Here is a 23557-nt window from a genome sequence, read left to right as displayed (position 1 = left end):
TAAATTACGGTAAATTCACCGTAAATTACGGTAAATTCACCGTAAATTGCGGTAAATCCACCGTAATTTACGGTAAATCGGTACTTTACGGTGGATTACCGTAAATTACGGCGGGTATACCGTAAATCTACCGTCGAATACGATAAATCTACGGTAAAAAAATTCGGGTGGATTACCGAATTACCGTAATTTACGGTGAATTACCGTATATCCGTATTTTACGGTAAATCCACCGTAAATTACGGAAAATCCACCGTAATTTACAGTAAATCGGTATTTTACGGTGGAATACCGTAATTTACGGTCGGTTTACCGTAATTTACCGTAATTTGGGTCTGTTAGGGATGAATAGATAAAATTAAAAGTTGGTGGGGATAGCATATACAAAGATGTATTACAAGTTCTGGAACTTTTGTTCAAAGGACACACCGGGCCGTCAGACATTGGAAAGGACTCGCGCGCGGGAGATCAGGGTTCGAATCTCGGTTGAATCAAGTGATTTTTAAAAAAATAAAAATCCACACCAACACCAATACAGATGACAGAAATAATAATAATAATAATAATCAATAATAATAAAAAGTTGAAAAACTATTAAAAAGTTAATTTTATTTTTTTCCATTCTAATATAGTAAAATTTACTAAACGGGGTAGTAAAATTTACTAAACGACTTGTAAAATATGCTAATCTGTTCATGAATTTTTGATATAAATCATAAGCGTTTCAAGATTACTATCCAAATTTAGTAATTATTCTCATATTTTCTAGTAAAATTTACTATATTTTTTCTCCGTGTATTTTGACTATAATAATGTCCAAACTCATGCACGTATTTATGCAAATAATCTATAATTTTTGAACGGATGGACTGATTTGGATCTGGCCCGCAGGGTCAACTGGTTTCCAGTTTTTTCTTTAAACGTTGGGTCAAATCAGTATCAAATGTTTTCTTTTTGCGAATAGAATAATGTAAAATAAAATATAAAAAAAAAAAAAATTGATTTATTGGACGGACTCATTTTACCCTAAATCCAATAATATGATGAAAATAACAATACTTTTGAAAAATATTAATTTTAATATTTTATAAACGAAAACATACCGAGCAGTAAAAGAAGTTTTTACTGATATCTCTTGCAATTATGATATGAAAGTGATAAAAATAATTTACACTGACGAAGTCTCAATTAATATTGCGATAGTGAAATAATTTGCAAGTTTGAAATGAATACTAAAGAAAAATTTCAAGTCGCTGAAAAATAACAATAAAATATATAAAATTATTTTCCTTTTTTTTTATTTTCATTTATTAAATTTCCAATTGATCGTATTACCAAACCAATTAAATATCTATACACTGATAGAAGAATTTGTTTAGGAGTAATAAATTGATTTATTAAATTTTTCTCAATTGACTTTTTTGGATTTAACAAATATTTAGACATGACCAGAAAAAAGTAGTTTTACATGACTCGTCAGGGTTCAAGAATGATCAATCATAATTCAGGAATGACCAAGTATGAATCTTGCATGACTCATCCCTAGTAGAAATAATCGAGTTTTCACTCGATATAAACCAGTAACTGGCCAGTGATATCGAGTAAAAACTCGAAATCGCGCCACCTACAACTAAGTCGTAAACATTGGTCACACCGACACTGTACCTTTACTAGTGTGTGTGTCTGTTTATTTTTTTCTGTTAACCTGTACGCGTCGTTGTTTTAAAAAATATTAAAAAACAGTGTGAATTAATTAAAATTTGTGTATGTTAACGTGGAAATATTTTACAAAATATATTACAAAATGGATGCGGTAAAAAAAGTTGACACAATAAATGAATTGCGACTGTGGGCGATAAAGTCAAATAATTACTTTATTGTCAGATTTATTGTTGTTATTCTATTAATCCAATGATGTTATTTATTTCATAATATAAATAAATATAAATTAATGGTTTATGTCATATCGTTTATTTAACATTATTTTTATTTTATTTGACAATTTTTTATAACCCTTGATAACCTCAATATTCAAAATTGATAGTTTCACTGGAGCCGCCATGTTTTGCTCGATCTCTAGTAAAACTGGCCAGTTACTTGACAGAAACTCGATATTACACTGGCCAGTTACTGGTTTAAGTCTAGTTAAACTGGCTAGTTACTGGCTAAAAACTCGATATCATTTCTACTAGGGATGCAAAGGCATGCCTGATCATGGATATTTATGTGCGATTGTGCATGATCATGCATGACAAAGAAAGAACTTTCTCGCATAATGTATACAGAGTCAAAAATGATCCTGCTGCATGATTCGTGCAGAAGTAGGGGAGGGTGGGGCAGAGCGGCCCCCCTAAGCCAATTATTATTTTTTTTTGGCTTTCAACCATAAGATCACTTTACTTTTGTCCTATTTCGAACAAATTTATGGACATTTTGCCAAAATTCTGAAAAAAAATTTTTTTTTTTGTGGGGCAGAGCGGCTCCCCTTCAAAAAGTGATAAAAAAAATTTTTTTTTTCGTTTTTTTTTTTTAAAATTGTTTTCATCATTAAGAATGTATTTCTTTCTCTTGACAACTATTTTTGGTTTTATATTACTCGAAAAAAATTTTTTAAAGCGTAAAAAATCGTTCACTCTCGATTACCTTAATTACTAATTGTTATTTAATAAAAAAAAAAAATCAATTCTATAATTTTACTTTATTTCAAAAATTTATCAACTAAAAAAAAAATTTAATTTTTATAAATCTTTAGTGACCAAATTTGCCTCTTACATAAAGAAACGGCCGAAAAATATGAAAAAATAATTTTTTTGGAAGTTTCGGCTGGTCCATTTTGCCCCAGGTGTTATGCGTAGGGCTAGAAATGTGGAATTATAATAATTTTTTTTTAACTTGACGGTAAAAATATGAAAAAATCACTTTTTAAAAATTTTGGGCTTGTCCATTTTGCCCCAAATGTCATGCGTAAGGGTAAAAATGCGCAAACATATCGGATTTATAGTAATTAGTCGAAAAAAAAAAAATTTTTTTTTTGGTCAAAATTTCAGGGGGGCCGCTCTGCCCCACCCTCCCCTATTTTCAATCATGCATGATAATAGATGGCGAAATAAGAATTTTCACACGAGACTCATAGCTAACCATACATAACTACAATGATTCATGCCAGACCAAATTCAAGCGATTGAGCGGATTTGAGTAAAATTGGATGTAAATAAATGGCTAGTACTTGGCAAAATTTATATTTATTTGAGATCATACAAAAAAATTTCCTAAACATTACTTTTCGTCAAAAATTGTGCTATTGTTTCGGTGCAATTATGAATTAATTTTCCACACAACTCTAATAAAAATCTCGAAGAAAAGTTCAAAGAATACAAATTTCGGAATTCTGGATAAATTACAATTTTATAAGTATCAGTTCAGGTACAAAAGTTACTTGGGAAATTTCCAAAGAAAGAACAAAACTTCCCACTTGATTCCCACCATTTCTTCACTGGCCTTCGCAAACGGAAATTAAATTTCCAATGTCATCATTGGTCAAATAAATCAGAACTTTCTCGACTTCGTCGAATCCCAAGTCACTAAAAATTTCCCCAAAGCATTCACCGAACTTATTAACCAATCCCGGTCTCCTAACCCCCCTTCTATAGCAACTCATCAACCACCGGTCGCAATAATGGAAGGGTATCTCAAATTTTCCTTCCTCCATAATTGTCTTAACTTCCGGTTTTCTGGACCAGGTCATCAGTCTTCTGTCTTCCATTGTCAGCAAATCCCAACAACTGACACCGCCTACAAAAGTTCTCTTAGCCCTCTCCAGTTCTTGTTCGCAGTCCCACTCAATCGAAGCCTTCTCGCGCGTGCCGTAGCCGTCTGTTAATTCGTCGTACCGACTGTGGGTAAAATATCCCGCAGATTTCATCAAAATTAAGTGGTCCCTCAACTCCCACTCCATTACATACGCACCGTCTTCATGAGAGTCATTCATTTCGATTATTTTCTCCAGCCGTGAGAGATAAAGCGACTGATTTGCGTGATAATTATAAAAATTGCCTCCGTATTTTAACCAGCTATAGAAAAAGTAGTAATTTTTGCACCGAATTGCTAAGTCGATACTAGTGACTCCTTGAGATCTAAGCTCAGAATTAGCGCCACACTTGAGCAGCACATCGGCACTAGATTCTTTTTTGTTCAAAATAGCCGCGTCGAGTAATCTGACACCACTGGCAGTTAATTCGTCGACATTCAAATTATAAAGTCGGTGGGTTAGAAGTTTCTCGACCACCAGAGGGCAATCATTCATCACAGCTTCGTAAATCAATTCTTTGCCATGCTCTAGATCTATTTCGGAATGACGATCTAATAATAAATCGACCATCGCACTTTTTTTCTGATGATCGGCGTAAAAAATCGGTAGCGAATCACTTTCGGAACGCGAGAGAACGTTCGCAGAATTTCGTAGCAGAGTTTCAATGATTTTGAGTTCATCAGCATCGATTGCGAAGTGTAAGGGCGTGAATTTCTTATACGGAGACACGAAATTGACATCAGCGCCATTGTCGATCATAAACTGAACTACGGAGGCATTTTTGGAGTCGATCGCGCGTTTAAGAGAATTGTTGAGAAGCAGTGGGTCATGTTTATGAATTCCGTTATTGAGGAACAGCTTGAGAATGTCCAACTTTCCTGTGGCTGTCACGTCGAGTAATCTGACACCGCTAGCAGTTAAGTCGTCGATATTCAAATTATAAATCCGGTGGGTTAGAATTTTTTCGACCACCAGAGGGCAATCATTCATCACAGCTTCGTAAATCAATTCTTTGCCATGCTCTAGATCTATTTCAGAGTGACGATCTAATAACAAATCGACCATCGCACTATTTTTTCGGTGACCGGCGTAAAAAATCGGTAGTGAATTACTTTCGGAACGCGCGAGAACGTTTGCGGAATATTGTAGCAGAATTTCAATGGTTTTGATTTCGTTGGCATTGACTGCGAAATGTAAGGGCGTGAATTTCTGATACGGAGACACGAAATTGACATCAGCGCCATTGTCGATCATAAACTGAACTACGGAGGCATTTTTGGTGTCAATCGCGCGTACGAGAGCATTGTTAAGAAACTGGGGGTCATTTTTGTGAATTCCGTTAGTGAGGAACAGCTTGAGAATATTTAAGCTTCCTGTTTCTATCGCTACACAAAATGGCGTCTCGTTATTAGAGTTAATGGCGGCCATGGACGCGCCGTGACTCAGAAGCAGAGCTGCTGCGTGGTAGTTTCCGGTTTGAGATGCGATGTGTAAGGGAGTGTTCATATTTGAATCTCTGGCGTTGACATCAGCGTTCATTTTGAGTAACAGTTCGGTGGCAGGCTCGTTTGATGACAAAATGGCGGTGTGAAGGGGCGAGAAGCCATATTGGTCAAGATAAATTGATGCCTGGTTTATGTCAGCACCATTTTCGATCAGAAATGACGTGATATCCTGATGGCCATTGACTATCGATTCGTGTAACGCAGATCCAGAGAACCCTTGGGCGTTAAGGTCAACATAGCCGACTAAATGGCGGATGAGGTCCAGGTTGCCTTTGCTGGTCGCTAAGTACAGCAAAGTTTCTCCAAAGTAAACTGGGGCATTCGGGTCGGGTAGGTTGGACACGATGGTTTTAATTGTTGCTGCATCAGATTTTTCGAGTTTTGACATCAATTCGTCGGGGTCACAAGACATTTTGGTTGCCCTAAAAATAAATTTCAGATTAAGTCCAATAGATTTTTTTTGAATTACGATTCTGAACGTCTCTTGTAGGTACTCGTTTTAAAGGAAACCTGATTTTCTCTACGAATATATTTTGAAAAACAGAAATCAAATGTGAAAAAAAAAAAATTAGGAAATTCATCTTATGAATGTAAATTTTTTTCGAACTTCAGAAAATTCCCTAGTGTAGTTGCCTCCGATTAAAAATACTCATAGACAAGTATTGAAAATTATTTCAATTCTTTTCAATCTATACGGAGATTTTGAAAAATATTAAATGGAATTGAAATTTCGATCATTTAAATATTTTCTAATTCTTATAATGGAATTTAAAAGTATCGAAAGGAATTCAATCTTTTATCATTTCGATACTTCCCTAGTGGATCCTAATTACGGTAAATTACGGTCATTTACCGTCAAATCCCGTATTTTACTTCAAATTTGCCGTAATTTACGGTGTATTACCATAAGTTACGGTAGATTACCGTACGTTACGGCAGATTATCGTAATTTACGGTATAATGTTTTTTTTACGGTAATTCTGCTAAATACTGTGAATTACGGTATTTTACCGCAATTTTACGGCAAATTTGCGGTAAAATACCGCACTATTGCCGTAATAATACCACAGTATTGCCATAAATTTTATGGTGAATTGCCGCAACTTTACCGCAATTTTCCGTAATTTACGGTATTTGGGAGAGTTACCATAACCCTAGCGGATCCGAATTACGGTAAATACAGTGATTTACCGTAAATTACGGCAATTTACGGTGCCTAGCAGAATTACTGTAAATTGCCGTAATTTACCGTAATTTTACGGCGCCTGGCAGAATTACCGTAAATTACGGCAATTTACCGTAGATTACCGTAATTTACAGTAATTCTGCTAGCCACCGTAAATTACGGCAAATTACGTTAAATACAGTGATTTACCGTAATTTGCCGTAATTTACGGTGCCTAGCAGAATTACCGTAAATTACGGTAATCTACGGCAAATTAGGTAAATTGCCGTAATTTACGGTAATTCTGCTAGGCGCCGTAAAATTATGGTAAATTACGGCAATTTACCTAATTTGTCGTAGATTACCGTAATTCACGGTAATTCTGCTAGGCACCGTAAATTACGGTAAATTACGGTAAATTACGGCAAATTACGGTAAATCACTGTATTTAACGTAATTTGCCGTAATTTACGGTGGCTAGGAGAATTACCGTAAATTACGGTAATCTACGGCAAATTACTGTAATTCTGCTAGGCACCGTAAAATTGTGGTAAATTACGGCAATTTACCGTAATTTACCGTAGATTACAGAAATTTACGGTAATTCTCCTAGCCACCGTAAATCACGGCAAATTACGTTAAATACAGTGATTTACCGTAATTTGCCGTAATTTACGGTGCCTAGCAGAATTACCGTAAATTACGGTAATCTACGGCAAATTACGGTAAATTGCCGTAATTTACCATAATTTTACGGCGCCTAGCAGAATTACCGTAAATTACGGTAATCTACGGCAAATTACGGTAAATTGCCGTAATTTACGGTAATTCTGCTAGGCGCCGTAAAATTATGGTAAATTACGGCAATTTACCGTAATTTGCCGTAGATTACCGTAATTTACGGTAAATTACCGTAATTTACGGTAATTCTGCTGGGCACCGTAAATTACGGTAAATTACTGTATTTACCGTAATTCGGATCTGCTAGGGCTTCCAATATGGAACTATTTTAGTATTGAGGGAAATTCAGAAAGATCAAAAACTGTCAATTCATTTGAATCTTTTTCAATTCTATGGGAGTTTAGAAATTCTGATATTATTTTTAGATTAAATTTAATTGAAAAGTATTAATTTTATGTCCAGATGAGAACCTTGTGAAATAGGAAGTATTCAAAAGTATTCAATTTTCATCTTTTTCAATACTTTTCAATAAGTATTTTTAATTAGGGTGGGGCTAATTCTCAAGAAAATGGAATTTTCTACAAAACTTTAAAAAGAAAAATTGAATTTTTAAATTTTTCAAAATTTCATAATTTGAATGATAAATTTTTAAATGTTATAGTAGATTAGACAGTTGCTCCACAAATTTCAATATCTTATCACAATTTTCTTTTATATATATTTTTATCAATAACTCGATAAATTTAAATGAGTAAAATCTACAATATATAAAAATTTTATAAATACTCACTTTTATCGGTGCTTACAAAAAAAAATGCACTAAATAAATAATTTATATATCAAAACATTTTTCTCGATGCTCACGCTTACTAACTATCGCGTAATACTAAATTGTGTTGTGTAAACTTGTGCAACACGTTCAACGGACAATCTGCGTGCGCATCTAGAATACATCATCCAAATGTAGTATATATATATATATATATATATATATATATATGTACGTCGTTTGATATTTCTAACGTTTTACATAAATATTAAGAATTTAAACCACTCTAACTCCTTAAAAATTGGTTCTAGAAAAAAAGTCATTGATAACTTATTTGTAAGAAATTTCATCCTCTACAAAAAAGTTTTGGAATATTTTTTTCTCATCTTGATATTTTAGAAGCTACAAGCAAAATATCAATTGAAAAGGAAAAGTCTTTCTAAAAATGGGATAATCCCAGTGAATTTCACTGGTTGAATCAGTGAACGTCGCGCTGACTGGTTTCAACCAGTGAACTAAAAATATGTAAGTGCGCGGGTACAGCAGCATTCTGTGCATGAGTATATTTAAGTGTTTTATTATGTCAATAAATAAGTAATATTTATTGGTTGTCTTCATGTAATATCTTAACTAACTTTTATATAACAATAATAATTATATGACACAATTTTTACAGAGTTTAAAAATAAATAACTTTGGAGTAATTTCAATAGCTTGGAGCTAACCTCAAAAATGAATGACATAATTTTAAAGTTGAACAATATAAAAAGCCCATTGAAAATGGAAACAAATTAAATATTTATAAATCTTAATAAATACCCTCGCGGTTTTGCGAATGCCGTAAAAATGCCGTAAATTTTCGGCATTTATACACGTGCCGTAAATTTACCGTAATAATTTGGTAATAATATGGTTATATTGGCCAGTTTTTTTGCTGTACTTATACTGTAGAGTTACCAGATTATTATAGTAAAATTACTATAAAAATGCCGAACTTTTACCAAAAAAATGCTATATAAATACCGCAATAATGCGATAATTTTATAATAATAAAATCGTATTTTTTTGGTAATTATACCGTAGATATCCTGCAATTTTGCCAGATTTATCCTGATATAATGAAAAATTGTAAAAAATTTGGTTTTATTTTATATTTGCTTCTGCGGTTAAAATCATCGAAAATGTGCAAAGTGTAAAATTTTATATTTTATTCAATTAGTTCACACATTTCTTATTGAAACAAAAGAATGTAAGTGAAAATAAGAATCCGGGAAAATTGAGGTTTTCAATTTTCTTAAGTTTGTTTGTATGGATATAAATACAATTAGTATCAACTTTCGAATAAGCGATTTGGCATCATGGTTAACAGATCAGGCTTTAGATCATTAGGACTCGGGATCGAGCCCACGAGATGGCGGGTTTTTTTTTTTTTTTTTTTTCATGACAGTTATTGTACATATAACTCTATAATGTTATATATAATTATATATAATTAAATAAAATTTTATATAATTATATATAATTTTTGTTCCAGGTAGAACGGTTTAATGCTGCAAAAATGCCGAAAATATGCTGTATAATTACGGTTTTAATGCTGTTAAAATACCGTATTTTTTCTGTTTTATTACCGTAAATATTCTGAATTTTTTTCGTAAATTTTTGGTAGTAATGCGGCAAAAAAACTGGCCAAAATAACTTGAATAATATCATATTCATGCAGTATTTATACCGTATAAGTCCGGTATTATTTCGGTATTTCCAAAACCGCGAGGGTAGCCAAGCGATCATCTTATTCCACTGGTTGAATCAGTGAATTTCACTGGTTAAACCAGTGAACGCTCGGTTCACTGATTGAACCAGTGGATTTCACTGAAGAATCAGTGAAATTTAACTGGTTCATTTTAAGAGACTAGGGTAAATATGAAAAAAAATGCTTCATTATTCAAATAATTATATTTATTATTATTAATTATTAGTAGACATGTTTAATCAAAAAATGAAATATTAAGTGTCCGTATGGTTGTACGGTACTTTTATTTTATTTTTATATATCGATACAGTTAATAATATTAACTTAATATATAATACATTTAATGTGTGTTAAAATAATACACTTGTAACACACTGGGTTTTAGATTGCACCAAATAGCCCTATTGCGCAGTACTTTCCTATGAAATTGTGAACACAACGTGTTCCATCACAGCAATCGCTATTAATTTCACACTGGTTCCAAAAATCATAATTATAATAATTATCATTAATATTATTAATTTATAAAAGATATATTATTGAAACACTTACATATTTATAATATCCTTTGCAACCTTCAGCACCAAATTCCATCATTGAAATAACGGCTACCATTGCAATGAAGAAGAAGAGTAATTTGGACATTTTTTTATGGCTGTTGATTTTAAATTATAAGTTATTTTATTATAAATTGATTACAGATGATAATAAATTATCAAATTAACAAAGCAAAGAAATAGAAGAAATTATATACTGAAATTTATAGGCACTAAATGGGTTAATTTTATAATTTTTTATTGAAATATATTTCTGAAAATGTTCATTAAACTTTTATTTCAAAAATTATAGCTCAAAAAAAAAAGTAAGAAAAAAAGAATAAAACGTGTGTAAAGATAATTAAAATACAAATATATCCCCGGTTTCAAAAATTTCTTAAGTCGTTTTTTTTGCAGGGATATCGATTGTTAAAGTTTTCAATTGTCGTATGTCTGCTACATTCACACTCATAGAAAAAAAATAATTTCTTGGCGTGAGAAATTTTTTCTCATCCCAAGAAAATTTTCGTTTTTAATTTATAATGCAAAAAAATTCTTGGGTCAAATAAAAATTTTCTTGAGGTGAGTAAAAATTTGTTGCGCCAGAAATCTTTTCTTTTGAGTCGTTTGGTATTAAATTTTTTTTCTCCAAAAATCACGTTTCCAAATAATTTAAAAATAAATGATTTCATACTCACTTTATTATTTATACTGCAGGAGCTGATGTATTGAGTGTCGTTACAATCAAGACTGAATACACACACAAAATTTCGTTGGATATTTAAAGAGAAGCATAACCCACGCTACAGCAATAAAATTGATGATAATAAAATTAAAAGACGTCATTGACGGCATATTTACGTATCCATAATTACGTTTTTAACTTTTTTAAATTAAAAATCTAAGTAACCTAAGATAACTTAATTACTTTCACTAAGTAAATGTCCTAATACCATAACAATAAAGAGTACGTGACTGATTTGTATCGTTCTAAAAATATTTAAATAGATAAAAAAAAAAAATTATTACATCATATAAAATCGACATTCCCTTATTCAAGAATAATCAAACTAATTAATTTTGATTAACTTTAATATACACTTATCCAAAAAATTAAAGGAACAAAAAAATTTCATAAATTTTTTAGTGATTTTTGGAAGGCTGTATTTTCGTGAAAAATATTCGTATCGAAAAAAGAAAAGAAGCAAATTGAAGCTTGAAATCTCTAGTTTGAAGATCTTCCAGCAAAATATTTTTTCGAGCCACAATTTTTGCAGAATCATATGAAAAAAGCCGAGAAAAAATTTTTCTAAATTTTTTGGTTTTGTTTTTTAGGTCTACGGGGCCGGGAAAAATTTTTTCAAAAAAATGAATTCATGGCTCGTTTAGGAAATTTATTCAGCTACAATTTGCTTTTTTCTGTTTTTCTGTACGACAATTTGCTGCTGAGATATCAGGCTTCAAATGAAAAGGATCCTTTTCGATTAGAAAATTTAAAAAAAACTAGAAAACAATGCGGAATCCGAAAAAACTTTATGAGAAATAACTTATAGGGAATAAAATTGTCTACAAAAAAGGTCTGATGATATTTTGTAATAGGTCTGATAGTTCCGCCGGAAAAGTAAGAAAATCTCAAAATTTAAGATGAATTCGACTTCAACCTCAAATAACTTTTTAACAAATAGATTTATTAAAAAATGATAAGAATCTTTTTTTGTAGAGCATTCAATTCTCTACAAAAATATGCCTGCCAACTATTCCTATGACTCATCTTTAGCTACTGATAAAAATCAGAAGACGTAAAAAAAATTTTTCCCATGTTATTCTTATGGGAAATAGAAAAGTGCAATGCGGAACCTCTTAATGTTAATATTAAGAGCTCTAATTTTCACAGGCGTCTTTTTTTATCTAAACGAAACTTTTGAACCTGTTTGGAAGAAAAAAAAAATTTGTTTGTTTTTTGAATCACCCTAATATATATGTACGTCGTTTGATATTTCTAATGTTTTACATAAGAAATGGGATAGTCAAGTTTTTTAAAACTAATGTAACTTTTTGAGAATTGATTTTTTCGAGAAAGTCATTGAATACTTTTCAGTCTAATATATATATTTATTAAGGTGATTCAAAAAACAAACAAATTTTTTTTTTCTTCCAAACAGGTTCAAAAGTTTCGTTTAGATAAAAAAAGACGCCTGTGAAAATTAGAGCTCTTAATATTAACATTGAGAGGTTCCTCATTGCACTTTTCTATTTCCCATAAGAATAACATGGGAAAAATTTTTTTTACGTCTTCTGATTTTTATAAGTAGCTAAAGATGAGTCATAGGAATAATTGGCAGGCATGTTTTTGTAGAGAATTGAATGCTCTACAAAAAAAGATTCTTATCATTTTTTGATAAATCTATTTGTTCAAAAGTTATTTGAGGTTGAAGTCGAATTCATATTAAATTTCGAGATCTTTTTACTTTTCCGACGAGACTATCAGACCAATTACAAAATATCATTGGACCTTTTTTGTAGACAATTTTATTCCCTATAAGTTATTTCTTATAAAGTTTTTTCGGATTCCGCATTGTTTTCTAGTTATTTTTATTTTAATGTCAAGCTTTTAAAATCGATCAGAAAACTATTTTCTTTATGAGCTTGATAGTTGTAAGATACTACAATTCAGATTGTTTATTTAATAATTTAAAAGATATTTTCTATCATAAAATTCAGTTTAAAAATTGTACTATAACTCAATAATAACTTTTACCATAAAATTCTCTTCATATATGGAACTCTAATTAAAATTTTGCTGCATATTAATTTTCACTCAAAAATCGACATTTTGTGTTGATTAATCGATTCAAAGAATCGAAATGAACAGACTCGAAATAGGAATCGAAAATCGATCCTTTGATCGATCTTTCCGTCCCAAGTTCCCCAGAGTCAACCGTTTTGCACGCCTGGGAAGCGAAGCGGAGAGGTTGTGCTTTATAACCGACCTGTCAAGGTCACACGATTTCCACTCATTAAAGTGCATATATTTTTTTTCTATTACTCTTACACATTATGAAAAACACATCAATATAAAGCTGAAACACTAATAAATAATCCTGATACTTTTTTTAATTTGTCTAATATGTATTAATATAAAAAAAAGTTCATTAAAAAAAATTTATCGTGGACGTCCATTAGTCTGTGGTTAAAAAAAACGGCGTGGTACGGATATTTCGAGAACGACTTGACGAAACTACTTAATTTTTTTTTCAAAATTTTCAGAAATAAGCAAAGAAGGTTCCTTTCGAAAATCACTACTGTAGGCCTTCTCGTTTTTTTAAAAATAAATCATTACGGTTAAAACCGGCAATCTTACATGTAAACAAACACACACTGCCGCCATTTTTCATTAGGAATGTTCTCCTTATTTATTTTTTTTTTTTACTTTTATTACCGTATATTTACCATGGAAATTTCTATGGGAAAAGAGCGGGATATTCAATTTTATTCGAAATTTAACTTTTAAAAAAAAACATAACATGAGCGTTCGAGGCGTGCACTTTTGGATTTTCAAAATTTTTTTTTTCGATTTTTTTACACAGGTGCTCTTTTTTACTAGGGTAAATATGAAAAAAAAATGCTTCAGTATTCAAATAATTATATTTATTATTATTAATTATTAGTAGACATGTTTAATTAAAAAATGAAATATTAAGTGTCCGTATGGTTGTACGGTACTTTTATTTTAATTTTATACATCGATACAGTTAATAATATTAACTTAATTAATGTGTGTTAAAATAATACACTTGTAACACACTGGGTTTTAGGCTACACCCAAAATCCCTACTGCGCAGTACTTTCCTATGAAATTGTCAAGACAACGGTTTGTACAGCAATCGCTACTAGTTTCACACTGATTTAAAAAATCATAATTATAATAATTATCATTAATATTACTAATTTATAAAAGATATATTATTGAAACACTTACAGATTGAAAATATCCTTTGCAACCTTCAGCACCAAATTCCATCATTGAAATAACGGCTACCATTGCAATGAAGAAGAAGAGTAATTTGGACATTTTTTTTTGGCTGTTGATTTTAAATTATAAGTTATTTTATTATAAATCGATTACAGATGATAACCCGAGTCAAAATTAAAAAGGTGATTTGAGCCCCCGATGAAAAAAAATTTTATACAATTGTATAAAATTCTATACAAAAAATGGGCCGATCCAATTGTATATAACTGTATAGAAATTGTATACGATTCTACACAAATTGTATACAAGTCTATATAATTATATACAATTTTATACAAATTATATACAATTCTATATAATTATATACAATTTTATACAAATTATATACAATTCTATATAATTATATACATTTCTATATAATTATATACAATTTTATACAAATTATGTACAATTCTATATAATTATATACAATTTTATACAAATTATATACAATTCTATATAATTATATACATTTCTATATAATTATATACAATTTTATACAAATTATGTACAATTCTATATAATTATATACAATTTTATACAAATTATATACAATTCTATATAATTATATACATTTCTATATAATTATATACAATTTTATACAAATTATGTACAATTCTATATAATTATATACAATTTTATACAAATTATATACAATTCTATATAATTATATACATTTCTATATAATTATATACAATTTTATACAAATTATGTACAATTCTATATAATTATATACAATTTTATACAAATTACATACAATTCTATATAATTATATACATTTCTATATAATTATATACAATTTTATACAAATTATGTACAATTCTATATAATTATATACAATTCTATACAAATTATATACAATTCTATATAATTATATACAATTCTATATAATTATATACATTTCTATATAATTATATACAATTTTATACAAATTATGTACAATTCTATATAATTATATACAATTCTATACAAATTATATACAATTCTATACATTGCAATTATATAGAATTGTATATAATTTGTATATAATTGTATACAATTTGTAAAGAATTGTATACAATTTCTATACAGTTGTATACGATTGGATCGGGCCATTTTTTGTATATAATTTTATACAATTGTATAAAATATTTTTTCATCGGGTTTAAAAAGAATATAAATGGGTTAATTTGATAATTTTTTATTGAAATGTATTTCTGAAAATGTTCATTAAACTTTTATTTTAAAAATTATAGCTCAAAAAAAAAAAGTAAGAAAAAAAGAATAAAACGTGTGTAAAGACCCGCATGAAAAAACTTTATATGTGAAAACATATATGATAGAATATATGAATATTATAATGTGATATATTGTACAATATATAAAATAATATTTATATTTTTGCCGTATTAATATATGATAATATATTGAAAAATAATATATTGCTACTATATATTAATTATATATTTATCAATATATGACTTTTTATGTATGTTTTACATATATATTTTAATATATCTTTTTATATTGACATATTATATTGAAAGTAGTATATTAATTAATATATAGTACCCGAGTCAAAATTAAAAAACTAGATTCAGCCTCCAAATTCTACTCGAGGGTAAGGAGGCTGAAATTAGTTTTTTAGATAAGCCCAAGCTGTACAACGAAACCTTAATTTCAGCCTAAACTTGGTATTTTTGTCCGCTTTTATCAAGTTTAGGCTGAAATTAGTATTACAGAACCCTAAAATGACCCTCCAAAGCCTACAATTTGAATCAGGTGCGGGGAAAGAAGGGAAAGGAGAAGGAATGGAAATCAAAATGGCTGCCGGGAGCGGGAAAAATTTAAAATTTAAAAATTATTTTTTTATTTATTAATTATAATTTTCAGAAATTTGAACAAAATATAACTAAAATTATCAAATTACTTTAGAAAGAGAAGACGCAAAAATTGAGCCATTTCTGTATTTTTTTTTTTTTTTTTTTTTTTTTTGATGATGCATCAGATTTTCGATCATATTAATTTCTAACCGAGTAGAAATTTTTAATTTAGGGAAAAAACGCTATAAATATCAACCGAACGCACACGATTCAGTGGGATTCGAACCCGGGACCTAACGCACGAAAGACCGACGCTTTACCCGGGAAAAAATGATTTTGCCTAATTATATATAATTATATATAATTATATATGGAATATATATAATTATATATGGTATTATATATAATTATATATGGTTATATATAGACCTATATATAAGTATATATAGCCTTATATATAATTAGACCTAATTATACCGGGAAAAAAATGATTTTGCCTAATTATATATGATTATATATAGAATATATATGGTTATATATAGACCTATATATAAGTATATATAGTCTTATATATAATTAGACCTAATTATACCGGGAAAAAAATGATTTTGCCTAATTATATATGATTATATATAGAATCTATATGGTTATATATAGACCTATATATAAGTATATATAGCCTTATATATAATTAGACCTAATTATACCGGGAAAAAAATGATTTTGCCTAATTATATATGATTATATATAGACCTATATATAAGTATATATAGCCTTATATATAATTAGATCTAATTATATCCCGGGACAAAATTATTTTGCCTAATTATATATGATTGTATATGGAATATATATAATAGTATATATAATAGTATATACCTATATATAGTTATACATAGGTCTATATATGATTAGATCTGATTAGACCTGACCTATATAGACCCATATTTAGTAATTTTTATTATATTTTAGATCTTTAGATTTATATATAATCAAATATAAATTAATTATTTATATATATATATAAGTTAATATTTTATTTATAGAATATATTTAATTTCTCTAATATATTAGTAAAAATGACTCTAGTAATTTACGTTTGTAAGTACTAATAGTCTAATGACATGATTGTATTATCTATCTATAAATACATAATAAAATGTTATATAACAAAAATAAATATATGTAGTAGCACAGTCGTTAATTATACTCTGTATTTATATTTTGAGGGAAATATAATTTGTTATGAATAATTGCAAACGTATAATTAAATAATAAACTTCCCTCTGAATACTTCAATATTAATCGTACATGAACATACGTAATTGTACATAAATTACACATAATCATATATATGATTAAACCCGCCTAATTTTCGGATCTAATTATATATAAAATATGATATATATGTATTATACATAATCATATCTAATTATATATGAGTATATATAACTTATATATGATTATATATAATTAGACCTGGCCAATTTTCAGATCTAATTATATATAACGTATTATATATAATCATATATAACCTATATATAATTATATATGAATTATATATAATTAGACCTGGCCAATTTTTAGATCTAATTATATATAAGGTCTTATATATAATTATATATAATTAGGCAAAATCATTTTTTCCCGGGTAACGACTAGGCTACGCTACCGACAGTGACTTCTAAGTTTACTTGTGCTATATGAGATTGTAAGAATAACTCACTTTTGAAACAGCAAAATATAATTGAAAATCTATTATTAGTAATAACAAAAAAATTTCTTATTTTTTTTTCGTGTGCTATATAATCCTGCGTGTAAGTAATTGTGATATGTGTAATTTTGGTTATATAGTTATGTATAAAATTATTTAAAAAATATATAGGCTCTATATATGGCCATGTACCCCCATGAAAAAAATTTATAGAAAAAATATATTTTTCATATTCAAAAATGTATTAAAAATATATCTTAGAATATATAAAAAATACATGTATAAAAATATATTTGTAAATATAACAAAAATATAGGTATGGTGAGATAAAAAAATATATTCGTAATATATTTTAAATTTATAAAAAATATAATTATCAAAATATCAAAAAATTATATAAAAATATGTTTTTCTGTTAATCAACAACATAGAAAAAGAAATATAAAAAGTTTATGTAAAAAACATATTTTTTATATGTTTTTCCTTACATTGTTGATCAACAATTGTAGATTGACGAAATTCTATGTTCCATGAAATCGTAAAATTAACCTACTTATACTCTTAGTAGGCTGAAGTACCGAAAAATAGGGTTTTAAAGCGATCTTAGGTTTTGGAGGTTGAAAATATTATTCTAAAACACGAATTTCGGCCTCCATACCCTATTTTGAGTATAGTGAGGGTCAAAATAGTATTTCACATTCAGCGGTAGGTACAACATCAAAAGAAATTAGGTTTTTGAGGCTCGAATTAGTGTTTTAATTTTGACTCGGGGTGAGTAAAAATTTGTTGCGCCAGAAATCTTTTCTTTTGAGTCGTTTGGTATTAAATTTTTTTTCTCCAAAAATCACGTTTCCAAATAATTTAAAAATAAATGATTTCATACTCACTTTATTATTTATACTGCAGGAGCTGATGTATTGAGTGTCGTTACAATCAAGACTGAATACACACACAAAATTTTGTTGGATATTTAAAGAGAAACATAACCCACGCTACAGCAATAAAATTGATGATAATAAAATCAAAAGACGTCATTGACGACATAATTAAGTATCCATAATGACGATTTTAACTTTTCCAATTAAAAATCTAATTAACCTAAGATAACTTGATTATTTTTATTAAGTAAATGTCCTAATACCATAACGATAAAGAGTACGTGACTGATTTGTGTCGTTTTAAAAATATTGAAATAGATAAAAAAAAAAAAATTATTACATTATATAAAATCGACATTCCCTTATTCAAGAATAATCACACTAATTAATTTTGCTTAACTTTAATATATATCAAAAATTTTTTTATAGAGCGGCCGAAAGATCCAATACCGGGATTGGTTGACCTAATACCGGAACCTTAAATTAAATGAGTTACACTCATGCCTTAAATTAAAGGAACAGAAAAATTTTAGAAATTTCAAAAAAAAAATCAAAGAAAAAGAAATTGAAACTTGTTTTTTGCTATTCTTTGATTTTTTTGACATTATTTGGAAATTTTTTTTTTTTTTGTCATTTTCTTACATTTGCTGAGTAACCAACGCAAAAATTTAAGAAAAGTCGAAAAAAAATTATTTTTTAATTTTGATTATGATTACACTTTTAAGGTAGTAGGGGAGGGTGGGGCAGAGCGGCCCCCCTAAGCCAATTATTATTTTTTGTGGCTTTCAACCATAAGATCACTTTACTTTTGTCCTATTTCGAACAAATTTATGGACATTTTGCCAAAATTCTGAAAAAAATTTTTTTTTTTTTGTGGGGCAGAGCGGCCCCCCTTCAAAAAGTGACAAAAAAATTTTTTTTTCGTTTTTTTTTTTTTAAATTGTTTTCATCATTAAGAATGTATTTCTTTCTCTTGACAACTATTTTTAGTTTTATATTACTCGAAAAAAATTTTTTAAAGCGTAAGAAATCGTTCACTCTCGATTACCTTAATTACTAATTGTTATTTAATAAAAAAAAAAAATCAATTCTATAATTTTACTTTATTTCAAAAATTTATCAACTAAAAAAAAAAATTTAATTTTTATAAATTTTTAGTGACCAAATTTGCCTCTTACATAGAGAAACGGCCGAAAAATATGAAAAAATAATTTTTTCGGAAGTTTCGGCTGGTCCATTTTGCCCCAGGTGTTATGCGTAGGGCTAGAAATGTGGAATTATAATAATTTTTTTTAAATTTAACGATAAAAATATGAAAAAATCACTTTTTCAAAATTTTGAGCTTGTCCATTTTGCTCCAAATGTCATGCGTAGGGGTAAAAATGCGCAAACATATCAGATTTATAGTAATTAGTCGAAAAAAAAAAAAATTTTTTTTTGGTCAAAATTTCAGGGGGGCCGCTCTGCCCCACCCTCCCCTACTACCGTTACCACAGGTGTCAAATTAGTTCTATGTGTAATTTGGCTAGAGTAGTATTTTCATTTGGCAACGCCGCATAAAAACTAAAGAGACAGAAATTGGCAGGGAGCGTGACGAAAACGACATCTGATGGCTACAAAAAATCATGCTCGAGAATTATAAAAGATATATAAAATCGGTGTAAAAAATAAAAATTCGTTATAAAATCAAAATATAAAAATTTATAATGATATAAATAAAAAAGTGTAATTGTATTTTTGATAGAGAAAATTAAATTGAATATATTTCGATAAAAAAATTAAGTATAAAAAATTTTAATAAATAATAAACACTATTATTTTAGAATAGAATAAGGTTAACCGATAAAATCAAAACAAATAATATATGACAACTACAATGTTAATGATTTAAAAAATAGTAGAATAGTCAATTGAGTTTTTTAACAAAATTGAAGAAAATAATTTTATTATTTTCCCTTCTTTATTTTATTAATAGAGAAATTTCGCTTGTTTCAAAAAAAAAATTTCGAAGACATTTTATTTCTTGTTTCAAGATTTCCTTTTTTTCTGTGCACTTGATTCCCACTATTTCTTCACTGGCCTTCGCAAACGTAAATTAAATTTCCAATGTCATCATTGGTCAAATAAATCAGAACTTTCTCGACTTCATCGAATCCCAAGTCACTAAAAATTTCCCCAAAGCACTCACCGAACTTATTAACCAATCCCGGTCTCCTAACCCCCCTTCTATAGCAACTCATCAACCACCGGTCGCAATAACGGAAGGGTATTTCAAATTTTCCTTCCTCCATAATAGTCTTAACTTCCGGTTTTCTGGACCAGGTCATCAGTCTTCTGTCTCCCATTGTCAGCAAATCCCAACAACTGACACCGCCTACAAAAGTTCTCTTAGCCCTCTCCAGTTCTTGTTCGCAGTCCCACTCAATCGAAGCCTTCTCGCGCGTGCCGTAGCCGTCTGTTAATTCGTCGTACCGACTGTGGGTAAAATATCCCGCAGATTTCATCAAAATCAGGTGGTCCCTCAACTCCCACTCCATTACATACGCACCGTATTCATGAGAGTCATTCATTTCGATTATTTTCTCCAGCCGTGAGAGATAAAGCGGCTGGTTTGCGTGATAATTATAAAAATCACCTCCGTATTTTAACCAGCTGTAGATAAAGTAGTAATTTTTGCACCGAAATGCTAAGTCGATAGTAGTGACTCCTTGAGATCTAAGCTCAGAATTAGCGCCACACTTGAGCAGCACATCGGCACTAGATTCTTTTTTATTCAAAATAGCCGCGTCGAGTAATCTGACACCGCTGGCAGTTAAGTCGTCGACATTCAAATTATAAAGTCGGTGGGTTAGAAGTTTCTCGACCACCAGAGGGCAATCATTCATCACAGCTTCGTAAATCAATTCTTTTCCATGCTCTAGATCTATTTCAGAATGTCGATCTAATAATAAATCGACCATCGCACTTTTTTTCTGATGATCGGCGTAAAAAATCGGTAGCGAATCACTTTCGGAACGCGAGAGAACGTTCGCAGAATTTTGTAGCAGAGTTTCAATGATTTTGAGTTCATCGGCAGCGATTGCGAAGTGTAAAGGCGTGAATTTCTTATACGGAGACACGAAATTGACATCAGCGCCATTGTCGATCATAAACTGAACTACATGGACATTTCTGGTGTCGATCGCGCGTTTGAGAGAATTGTTGAGAAGCTGCGGGTCTTTTTTATGAATTCCGTTAGTGAGGAACAGCTTGAGAATATTTAAGCTTCCTGTGTCTATCGCTACACAAAATGGCGTCTCGTTGTAGGAGTTAATGGCGGCCATGGACGCGCCGTGACTCAGAAGCAGAGCTGCTGCGTGGTAGTTTCCGGTTTGAGATGCGATGTGCAGGGGAGTGTTCATTCTCGAATCTCTGGCGTTGACATCGGCGGCCATTTTGAGTAACAGTTCGGTAGCAGGCGCGTTTGATGCCAAAATGGCGGTGTGAAGGGGCGAGAAGCCATCTTGGTACATATAAGTCGATGTCTGGTTTATGTCAGCGCCATTCTGGATCAGAAATGACGTGATATCCTGATGGCCGTTGACTATCGATTCGTGTAACGCAGGTCCAGAGAACCCTTGGGCGTTAAGGTCAACAGAGCCGACTAAATGGCTGATGAGGTCCAGGTTGCCTTTGCTAGTCGCTAAGTACAGCAAAGTCTCTCCAAAGTAAACTGGGGCATTTGGGTCGGGTAGGTTGGACACGATGGTTTTAATTGTTGCTGCATCAGATTTTTCGAGTGTTGACATCAATTCGTCCGGGTCACAAGACATTTTGGTAGTCCTAAAAATAAATTTCAGATTAAGACCAATAGATCTCAAGCAGATCCAAATCACGGTAAATTACGGTAATTACCGCAACTTACAGTAAAATACGGTAATCTCCCTAATTTACTAAATTACGGTGTTTTACCATAATTTGCCGTAAATTACGGTAAAATCCTACAAATTACGGTTAAATACCGCATTTTGCCATAATTTACCGTAAGCCACGGTAATTCTGCTGGATACCGTAAATTACAGTAATTACCGTAAATTACGGTAACTACTGTAATTTACCGTAATTCGGATCTGCCGGGGATTTTTTTGAATGACAATGATGAATATGTCTTGTAGGTACTCGTTTCAGAGGAAACTTGATTTTCTATACGACTATATATTGAAAAACAAAAATCAATTTTGAAAAAAAAAAATCAGGAAATTAATTTTTTGAATGTAAATATTTTTTGAACTTGAACAGAAATATGCAGAGAAAATTGACTAGTGTAGTTTGTTCTCATTCTGAAGAAAATTAAATTTTCTACAAAACTTTAAAAAAAAAATTGAATATTTAAATTTTTCAAAATTTTATACTTTGAATGATAATTAAATTTTTAAATGTTATAGGAGATCAGACAGTTGCTCCACAAATTTTAATATCTTATCACAATTTTCTTTTATATATATTTTTATCAATAAATTGATTAATTTAAATGAGTAGAATCTATAATACATAAGAATGTTAAAAATACTTACTTTTATTGGTATTTACAAAAATATATGCACTAAATAAATAATTGATATATCAAAATATTTTTCTCGATGCTCACGCTTACTAACTATCGCATAATACTAAATTGTGTTGTGTAAACTTGTGCAACTCGTTCATCTGACAACCTGCGTGCGCATCTACAATGCATCATCCAACTGTAATATGTATACATATATACATATGCATATATATATATATATAAACAAATATGTGATTCATTATTTTTAATGATTTAAATATTTATAATTTCAACAGCTCTATCTCCTTAATAATTAATTCTAGAAAAAAAATGTATCAATACTTTTTTGTAGGAAATTTTGTCTTCTACAAAAAAGTACTCTTGTGTTTTTTTTATATCTTCGATATTT

The 23557-nt window shown here is 29.7% G+C and overlaps 2 protein-coding genes and 2 long non-coding RNA genes across 5 annotated transcripts; all 4 read right to left on the bottom strand.

Annotated features, from left to right (window-relative positions):
* Nucleotides 1-3090: 3090 nt before the first annotated feature.
* Nucleotides 3091-8088, bottom strand: LOC130674333 (putative ankyrin repeat protein RF_0381). Its single transcript, XM_057479634.1, has 2 exons — nucleotides 7950-8088; nucleotides 3091-5735 (listed from the first exon to the last, which is right to left on the bottom strand). Exon 2 carries the CDS (start codon nucleotides 5723-5725, stop codon nucleotides 3491-3493), a length of 2235 nt encoding a protein of 744 aa, XP_057335617.1. The 5' UTR covers nucleotides 5726-5735; nucleotides 7950-8088; the 3' UTR covers nucleotides 3091-3490.
* A 1860-nt stretch (nucleotides 8089-9948) lies between these two features.
* On the bottom strand, nucleotides 9949-11174 carry LOC130674925 (uncharacterized). Its single transcript, XR_008991170.1, has 3 exons — nucleotides 10913-11174; nucleotides 10231-10333; nucleotides 9949-10152 (listed from the first exon to the last, which is right to left on the bottom strand). It is a non-coding gene; the product is annotated as an uncharacterized LOC130674925 (long non-coding RNA).
* A 2719-nt stretch (nucleotides 11175-13893) lies between these two features.
* LOC130674662 (uncharacterized) lies at nucleotides 13894-19367 on the bottom strand. Its single transcript, XR_008991092.1, has 3 exons — nucleotides 18630-19367; nucleotides 14194-14296; nucleotides 13894-14115 (listed from the first exon to the last, which is right to left on the bottom strand). It is a non-coding gene; the product is annotated as an uncharacterized LOC130674662 (long non-coding RNA).
* Nucleotides 19368-20095: 728 nt separating this feature from the next.
* LOC130674657 (putative ankyrin repeat protein RF_0381) lies at nucleotides 20096-23282 on the bottom strand. 2 transcript variants are annotated; one of them, XM_057480059.1, is made up of 2 exons: nucleotides 22718-22872; nucleotides 20096-22442 (listed from the first exon to the last, which is right to left on the bottom strand). In XM_057480059.1, exon 2 carries the CDS (start codon nucleotides 22430-22432, stop codon nucleotides 20693-20695), a length of 1740 nt encoding a protein of 579 aa, XP_057336042.1. In that variant the 5' UTR covers nucleotides 22433-22442; nucleotides 22718-22872; the 3' UTR covers nucleotides 20096-20692. The 2 variants fall into 2 exon arrangements, with proteins under 2 accessions (XP_057336042.1, XP_057336041.1); XM_057480058.1 differs by lacking the exon at nucleotides 22718-22872 and adding an exon at nucleotides 23174-23282 and having other exon boundaries at nucleotides 20097-22442.
* Nucleotides 23283-23557: the final 275 nt, after the last annotated feature.

The sequence above is a fragment of the Microplitis mediator genome, chromosome 9, assembly GCF_029852145.1.
Source record: "Microplitis mediator isolate UGA2020A chromosome 9, iyMicMedi2.1, whole genome shotgun sequence".
NCBI lineage: Eukaryota > Metazoa > Arthropoda > Insecta > Hymenoptera > Braconidae > Microplitis > Microplitis mediator.
Note: the sequence above shows the minus strand (reverse complement) of the source record. Positions and strands in the feature narration are given on the sequence as shown.

Excerpts from the sequence above, each read along its gene's own strand:
- LOC130674333 (XM_057479634.1), bottom strand. The coding sequence starts at position 5,725 with ATGTCTTGTGACCCCGACGAATTGATGTCAAAACTCGAAAAATCTGAT.
- LOC130674657 (XM_057480058.1), bottom strand. The coding sequence starts at position 22,432 with ATGTCTTGTGACCCGGACGAATTGATGTCAACACTCGAAAAATCTGAT.